Source organism: Chaetodon auriga, chromosome 19 (genome assembly GCF_051107435.1).
Source record: "Chaetodon auriga isolate fChaAug3 chromosome 19, fChaAug3.hap1, whole genome shotgun sequence".
In the NCBI taxonomy this organism is placed as follows: Eukaryota; Metazoa; Chordata; class Actinopteri; order Chaetodontiformes; family Chaetodontidae; genus Chaetodon; species Chaetodon auriga.
Window position 1 is genome coordinate 442,643 of NC_135092.1, and position 9,187 is coordinate 451,829.

Genomic DNA, 9,187 nt, shown 5'->3' on the forward strand with positions numbered 1-9,187 from the left:
ACACGCATTTGAGCAGAGACTCTGTTCTGCAGCAGCCATCTTAACTCTGGAACACCAGGGACAAGCAGCGTTCAAATTTGCATCAGCTATCCTACAGTGACCCCTAGAGATGTTAAGCAGTATGAGCGAATTAACTCATGCAACACACCACAGAGTGGCATAGCAATAGTTCCCCCAGCCACATATACCACTTCATGTGTGTAGCACACATCCACGGGAAGTATTTTAAAATGATGAATTGTATATTGCAGAGTGTATTGCAGTGGATCTAAGTCGAAAATCTTTTCAGGCAATTTCAAAGAGTCATTTTTTATTTGTCATTTTACAACACAGTGTGGCACAGTGAAATGCAGGTTGTAGCCCCTTAACACTACTCACATACATAATATGTATACAAATATATAAATTGAAATATAATCAAATTGAATTATAAAACATAAACAGCTACTTATATAAATATACTTCTATACATATCTATACATGTATGCACTCAGAAAGTATTTAGAGTATTTGCAAATGTAATGTTCCATGTCATTTATTAATCATTGACTGTGGAGAATGAGTTGAGTTAAGTCTCAGAGGCTGAGGAAAGAAGCTGCTTTGTTGTCTAGTGTTACAGCAGTGGATACTTGTGTATCACTTGCCAGAAAGCAGCAGGATGTAGCTGGGATGGAGATTGTCTATTAGTATCCTCTGTGTTCAGCAAAGGCACCTCACCTGATGCTCAACAGATGGGTATCAAGATGTTGTGAGTGGTTTTAATTACCCTCTGCAATTTAATCATTTCTGCATTTTGCTTTACTTCTGAGAAAATTTTGATTGCCAGACTTTTACTTGTAATGGAGTGTTTTTACACTGCGGTATTGCTCAGTTTAATTAGATAAAGGATTTGAATGCTTATTCCACCATTCAATATCCATATGAATTTGATATTATAATGTTTGTGTATGCGGTGGTGGTTTAGTTATGGTATCTTGCCAAGTACTGTAATGTATTTGTATTCTAACCACACTTAACTCATACTTCTTCTTCTTCTTCTTCTTCTTCTTCTTCTTCTTATTATTATTATTATTATTATTATTATTATTATTGTTGTTGTTGTTGTTGTTGTTGTTGTTGTTATTATCATGAGTAGTAGTAGTCGTTGAGGTAGCTACATAGTATAATTCTATTCATTAAATGACAATAAATTGAATATTTTGAGTAAAACTCCATCTGTTGATTTAACACAAACAGCATTTGACATGTTAGATTTAAATGATAAAACAATAACTGGATTTGACTGACACGTAAGCCAGTTGAACAATATATTACAGTCTTCAGCCAGAAGACTGTATTGTGTTAGAAATTTAATGCATAGAGGTAAAACATTGCACACTGTGAAGCACGTTCAACCTTTTTTAGAAGGACGCTTATTAGCGTTAGCATTAGTTGTATGTTCGGAGGATTTCGTTTTAAAATCGTAAAAATCCAAGTACTGCTTAGCGAACTGACGTACTTAAATGCCCCACAAGCATTGCGGATGACGACACACGCTTTTATATGAGATTTGGGAGCTCTGCTGAAGCCAAGAGTCATTGGCTAAAATTGGAAAATGCTTCATTCGGATTGGCTGCATTGGCTGTCATTTAATCTCACGCTGCCAAGACGTTTAACTACTGACCTACTAACACAGATCCATGAGTCAGTAGCTAGCCCTGAGAGGTAAAGTCATTGGAGGAAAGCGAACTACTTTGCAACTTGTTGGGTTATATCGCGTCCCTAATTAGCTTTTGGTGGCCTGTGCTTGACACGCGGATGAAAACCAAACCAAACGATCCAACCAGGTGGTAGATAAGGTACAGTTTTGATTTGAAGTAAACATACAGACAACCTTATTCTTACTCCTAGTATCACAAAGATTTCTGCGAGATGATCTTGTGTTTACGCTTTGTAAAAAAAAAAACAAAACCCATAATCACAGCGGTGCGTAGTTATCCTATATTTCTGTTATTTGGTTAACCTCTCTATTTGTAAAAATCATTTTAAACTTGTGTATTATGTATTTGTGTATTGGCTCGGTTGGCTGTTACAGATTATAATGTACTGTATTAATAGTTAACTTGTATAAGCGGGTAAAATGGCCGGTTTATACGAAATGTATTTAATTGTATTCAAGTACGTAGGCCTACCGGTAGCAGTAGTTTACAAATTGCGACACAGTGTTGTAACCCAAAATTTTGATGTAGCTGGCAGTAACCTTATCAACGCCCTGTGGCTGCTGTCGGTGTGTGTAATTAGCCAGGAAGTTGTCATCATTAATCCAAGTAATATTAACAAAGCAACGTTTAGGAATACTATATATTCTGTAGTTAATACTCTCAGGGCGTAGATAGACTACACTTCAGCCGCCAGAGCTATGAGTAAGCAAGGCAATGATGTCATGTATTAGAGTGAATGCCCACATTGTAGTCACAGTACAGCCCGTTACACGTAGTGTTAATTATCTAAGATATATTTGCCATTTATTCATTAAGAGGTATACTTACTTATCCACACACATACAGAGCAGAACAAACAAAGGCCCAAGTCGATATTGTCACACATTATGCAAATGTTGCGTAATATCTGCAGCCATTGTGTGTGTGTGTGTGTGGGGGGGGGGGGGTTATTGTGTAATACGCACACAATGAAGGAATATGGGGCAGTACGACCTGCTGACGGACCACTGCGGTCCGAGCCGATATCTCTATACGTCGGACCGACCTGTCACGGCTGAACCGACAGTGGACTCCCCCGCCCCCTGTCGCACATCTAGCTAACGTTGCGACAAAATTACCACCCATTTTAATCACGTGTGATCTGAATTTAGTCCTGATGTCATACTGTGTGTTGCCGCGAAAAATTGCAACATATGTAATAATAGACAAAGAAATCTTTAGCGTGGATTACTCGCCTATGGCTCGTATTTTAAATAGTAAAATTAGGCATGACCAGTTTCACAGAATTGCAAGTTGCCTAGTAAGCTATCAAAGAACTGACAGTGGGCTTGTTTGAGTTCATATAAAATCGAATTAATCCACAAGTCCATTCCATAAGAAAAATACAAGTCTATACATTCAATACACAGTCAACTTCGCATACGTTTCACCCTTAATCATTCATCATTTCATTCCTCATTGTAGATATTTGTGTATATATGTATGTAATGTAGGTCTCAGGTTACAGGCTGTTTGTTTTTGTGTTGTCCTTTGCCAGACCACATATGATTGCAGCTGTTAGTTGTCCTTTGTTCCTTCTTCTCTGGATGTATGGGAACTTGGAAACCCAAAACAGGCCAAATTGCCTTTCAAGTAGCACTCCACTCTAAACCAGTATTTGAAACCCAGGACTAGAGGTTGCTTTAGAACTTAATGCAGATGTCATCTTAGATGTAATAATAGGCTTTAATAATCCATTCTAACTTTATTAATACATTATCTAGTGAGCTCTGTGCTTAAATGTAATTAAGATGCAAAGAAGAGGGCCTGAGTGCCCACAGGAAAAATGTAAATTGTTTGAATCCTGCATGGTGTGACACCAGTAATATGATGCACCATTTATTTGTTGATAAGGTTTTTTGAAGTCAACCCTTGTTCATTGTTATATATGAGACAAATGTATATATGTATATATGTGCAAAACAATAGTCACTCGTTCTGTCTGCACCAGACCCAACATAAAGCATTCTCTGTTTTGAAGGAAATGAAAGGTTTCACTGATACTCTCAGTGGAGTCTGAGGCCAGCTAATGCTAGCCTTAGCAGCTATCACTGCTTCCAAAGCATAGAGGCCCCTAACTCCTCCTAACTGAAGTCAGTTATTGGAGCTGTAATGAATTTCATTTACAAAGACATGACATATGGGACCAAACTTTTAATGGACACTGTCTTGGAAACCAAGGTAAACAACACCCAGTCAAAACTGGTTAAAAAGCTACTTAGTGTTACCGTGTTTCTTTTTTAATTTAGTTGCTCAGAAGCAATACAGCTTATTTACGGAACAACTAAGAATATAAGATCTTACTAAATGTGAGCAGAATTAGTATGAAGCATCAATACATCAATATCAACACACATTGCATATGTATCTATAATATCTGTAGCAGCTTGTAGACATAGACTGTGTAAAACATGGACATTATTGAAGAGCCATTTTGAAGCTCAGTTACAGTGGTTGTGGATGTCTCCATCTTGGCAGTGCCTGACTCAAACTCCTGGCAAATCCAAAAATGGGTAAAGAGGTGGAGCCTGGTTGGAGCTGAGGCAGGCTGAACGAAGCTTGGTTGCTGAAACCTAGTGGCTAGCTTTCACTTAAAGCAGCCATGCTCCCCTACATTTGTCATGAATGGAGAAAGTAGCAATAGAGAGCCATAGATGTGTTTTTTGTACCAAGCTGTAAATACGTTTATTTCTGTTGTTAAATTGGCCATGTCTGTGGGGATTGACTCACTTTTGGAGCCAACCTCAAATGGCCATTTGAGGAACTGCAGTTTTTTTTTTGCACTTAGGTGTGGCTTCATTTCTCAGCCCTGGAGGTTGCTACTTGGTTGTGGACCATGTATCTAGATTCATATTGAGTCATCTGCAAGGGAGACATACTGTACCTGCCCTAGTGGAAAGAAATTACTTGTCATATACAATACACAGTATCATTACTTGAACATGAAACTGAAAATGTTTTGACTTGACATTTAAAACCCCTCTCATTGTCTGTTATTCCACAGATGTTCTCAAGTTATATGGATTAAACCACTGTGGCAGTTACTATTGCTGCATACAAGCCTTATGATGTACAGTTAGAAGTCTATGAGCATAGTGACAATAGCTAACAGCAATAATATGCAATCAATCAAGCAAGAGGTGGACTCCAGTGAGGCCTACAGTGGAGAGGATGCCCTGGTCTTGGCTGTGGCATTACAAGGGGCTAACAGAGACCTCATAGGCCACAAAATGTCTGCAGTCCCATTCAAGGCTAAAACTACCTGTCGCAGGAAAAGGGAGTTTATCCCAGAGGAGAAAAAAGACACCCTTTACTGGGAGAGGCGTCGCAAAAACAATGAGGCGGCTAAACGCTCCAGAGAGAAGCGCCGCTTAAATGACATGGTACTTGAGAATAAGTTGATGGCCCTCGGAGAGGAAAATGCCACCCTCAGGGCTGAGCTGCTGTCACTGAAACTGAAGTTTGGCCTGGTGAGCTCGGCAGCATATGCCCAAGAAGTTGAGAAGTTATCCAGCTCCACCACAGTCAATCTCTATCAGGAGATTGTTCCAACCAGTGCTGCCCAAAGTTCCAGCGGGGATTTGGGGCCTCTTCACCTACGCAACAGCTGTATATCAGTCATCAAGCATTCACCTCACATGCCAGAGACATGTATTGCAACTCAGGGGAGCCTCAACATCTGCAGGACTGCAGAGGTCAAGCAAGAACCAGCAGAGAATGGCAGCTATGCGCAGGAGAGGAGTAGTCCCTATGAACTCTATAGAAACTATATGGCCAGCCCTTTGTCTGTAGTCTACTCCCAGCCTACTTCATTCCTTCAGATCACCAGGTCATCTAGTAACTCCCCCAGAAGCTCAGATGATAGTGCTGTAAGCAAATCATCAGATGGTGAGGATGAGCAGCAGGTCCCCAAAGGATTGATGCCATCTGTAGCTGACCCAAGAAGTGTCATTGTCTCCACACACAAAGTGCCAGATGTCAGTTCTTCAGCATTGCCCCATAAACTGCGGATCAAAGCCAGAACCATTCAAATCAAAGTGGAGGCCATTGACCCTGAATACGAGTCTTCTGGAAAGTCTTCCTCATCTGTCAGCATTTCAGAGGGAGGATGCTACCAGAACACTAAGTACTCTTTACAATACACCCAGTCCTCTCCATGCCCTTTGTCATTACAGGTCACCAACATGCAAGAATGGACTCACCAGTCCGAGAACTGGCGTAAAAGCAACACAGAGACACTGCAGAATGGCTGCAAGAGTAGGCTAACCCCAAGCCCTCTCTCAAACAAAACCTTTAGACATGTAAAAGAAACGCCCTGTGCACACTCAGATGCTGAGGACTGAAAACAGGATTTTTGCTGACCTGTCTGCAAAAGTGGCCTCTTTGAAAAGACTGATCAAAACACAGCAAGGATCTGTGATAGTCAACCAAAAGCACCACTGATCATCATGTGTCATTGTCAAATGGATTTTCCTCTTAATGACCTTTGTATGTTTTGCATTTCCACTGTATTTGCTGTTGCACTGTGTGATGATATTAGGGTTAAACAATGTTTCAATTACCATAAACTTTATAATAATGGGTGCTCAATAATAGCTGTTGGGGCATGAACAAAGGCTGTTTGCTAATATAGGCTATAAAAAAATACTGAGGAGGGTTGGAAATACCAATTCTATAATAGTTCACATGGTAAATAATTTACAATACCACAGCACTAATTCCTTCCGTACAACAGTTATGTCATACTCAACACTGTTATTTTCTCTAACACAAATAGTGTTTTAATTCACTTGATAATTCCCTTTCCTTCTACTTTGGCAGTTTTTTGGCAGCTGTTAGATTTTCATCAATGACACTTAACATGCTTTTAATGTGAATAATCCATGCATAAAATTATGTAAGTACATTGACAGTAGCTTGATCAGGGATAAAAAAAAATATTCAGTGTCAGTGAAAGTGACTGGGAAAAATTGGTGACTGAAGACAAGGTTTCTGTTAGAAAAAAAAGTGGTTAGTATGACGCGACTCTCTAAAGTTACATTTGACTCAGTTTATTCAGTATGATGTTCAGTATAATGTTCCTGTATGCTTAACAGGTATGTGTGCATTAATGTTAAATGAAAACAGGAGCAGATCAGATATAGTTATAGAACAGGGAATAGGGGAGTAAAGGCCTGCCTTTTACATAAACCGGTTTCAAACACCTGGTTGTCACTGCAGAAGAGATAGCCTAAATAAGAGATTTCAGGACACTTTTTGAAAATTTACTTTAAATTATGAATTAATGATGTGTAACAGACATAATTCATATGTGGGAAGATGTGGGAAGATTTTGTTTTTCTCGCTGTCACTGGGGTCTGCCCATCAGTATATACCTACTGTCAATGAACACTGTTTTGCTTAGGTGTGGAGCTGAGAAAGGCCCCAGGTATTAACAGTTGGGCCCAGCCTGTCCTACTGCCACTTCATGTTCAGCTGGGGGGCAGTTTGGCAAATGTTGCCAAAGTTTGCTGTCTGGTCAATGTTTGCCTTAAAACTGAATTAGGTGATGTCTTTAATTAATGTACTATGGTTATTGTATCCATTCTTATGTTGGTGTGCTGACAGAATTACAGTAGTTAGAGATACTTAAGAGGAATGTTTGATGGTGTTTTATTTTATGGTTTTGTAATTTCTGAATAATTTTACAATGATTTTCAGGACTTTTCCTGGGAAGAACCAGACAATTTGGTAATAATTATGTTTAATTTCCAACTACTTAAAGATAACTGCTATTGCAACGTTGAGATTCTTTAGTCAGTGCACAGCAGGTCAACTGAACATGCAAAAATATGGAATTTTTCAAACATCTAATTGAACATACATGGAGATTAAAACAATAAATAATTAATTCATATTTACTTGATCTTAAGCAGAGCTTTTCTTTTGATGACATTCCTACGTTTCCTGTAATTCATTTCCTTTTCAAGAAACTTTCAAGAAAATTATGGACACATATAATACAGCATTTTTGCTACCTTTTTTTCCAGGTATGCTATGCCTCAATCACTCTGGTAATCAGTGCAGTACACATGTTGAAATCAATGGCACTGACACTGCATTCCAGCACCATGCACTCCATTTTCTCTGCTGCCTTTCATCAAAGTTACGGATTTTGGCTTTAACCTAAGTTTAGCATGACATTGAAATTTATTCTGCTACATTCCCTGGTTCACTATTTGCCAGTCATTGTTTCGCTTATGTTTTTGACAACACTTTTGTTGATTATTTAAAGCATTCAGGTTGCTGGTTAAACAGAGAATGTGCATGACACAGGAACTGAGTAATGTGTCTCTGATATATATTCTGATATTTTTTGTTCTCAAAATTTGACAATTCATAAAATTACCATTTTTGTTATCGAAAATGTCCCCAGACACGCAATTTGTGCCCTTACAGTTTGTACTTGCAGTATTGAATGTTATGGAATCTAGGAGTATCAGGGTCTGATCAAATGGCATATCATAACTTGTGACCTTGTCTGTGGTCATTGTAAAAATGCTTACTTCAGTCAAATCTACTTGATATGGTATTAAATAATGTGATTCCTTTCAGAAGAATGGTGTGTGTATTTGTTGTCATGGACTGGAATAACCTGATGATGATGATGATGATGGTGAGAACTCCATTTGCCCAGCAGCCTGAAGTCCAACTACCTGTATCTGAATAGTTTTCTCAAGATTTATTGTTATGCTGAGCTTTTGTTTCCAATAAATGCCTTGTCACTGAATCATGTTTTTTTTTTTTCTATTTTGTTTTTTAAATTATCTTAATCAAAGTTGACATAGTTTTGACAAAAAAATTAGTCTAAGTGCAAAACAACAGTTTAAGATACTCTCGTGTCCTTACAGGAAACCTTGCTTTTCCCAAAACTAGGGGCTAGAAACCAATGGTATCTTGAATGCATAGTCTGACTGACACTGGGTTTTTTTTAGGCTGATACTTATACTGATCTTTGAGAATTTTAAAAATCTGATAATGATAATTTGGCTGACACCCATTTTGATTTTAATCTGACAACAGGCAGTCAAGTCTCAGGCAAGTCTCATCTCATGGCATGAAATGTGTTGGTCTCAAAATGTGTTGGTCTCAATTTCTTATTTTCATGCTGTAATTCTGACTTAAATGCAATTATTTCCCAGTCACTTAAAAATAACAGACCTGAGGATTAGGAAGTACCTTGTGTTAAAATGTCAGCAATATTAGATTTGAAATTTGCATTCTTTGATGATTGATGAAATGCATCCAGGTTCATGGAGAACAAGTGATCTGGCCTATGAAATCTGATAGTGGGTAATGGAAAAATGTCTTCAAGTATTGTTAAGTAAAGCTAAATATGTATGGTCAATATATATGTATGGTTACCTCCTGTGGGTTAGAGTGGTGGAGAAATTTAAAGAGGCAGAGAC

The 9,187-nt window shown here is 38.4% G+C and overlaps 1 protein-coding gene across 1 annotated transcript; it reads left to right on the top strand.

Moving 5' to 3' along the window:
• The first annotated feature begins 1,653 nt into the window (after positions 1 to 1,653).
• nfil3 (nuclear factor, interleukin 3 regulated) lies at positions 1,654 to 8,508 on the top strand. Its single transcript, XM_076758606.1, has 2 exons — positions 1,654 to 1,838; positions 4,744 to 8,508. Exon 2 carries the CDS (start codon positions 4,826 to 4,828, stop codon positions 6,080 to 6,082), a length of 1,257 nt encoding a protein of 418 aa, XP_076614721.1. The 5' UTR covers positions 1,654 to 1,838; positions 4,744 to 4,825; the 3' UTR covers positions 6,083 to 8,508.
• The last annotated feature ends 679 nt before the right edge of the window (positions 8,509 to 9,187 follow it).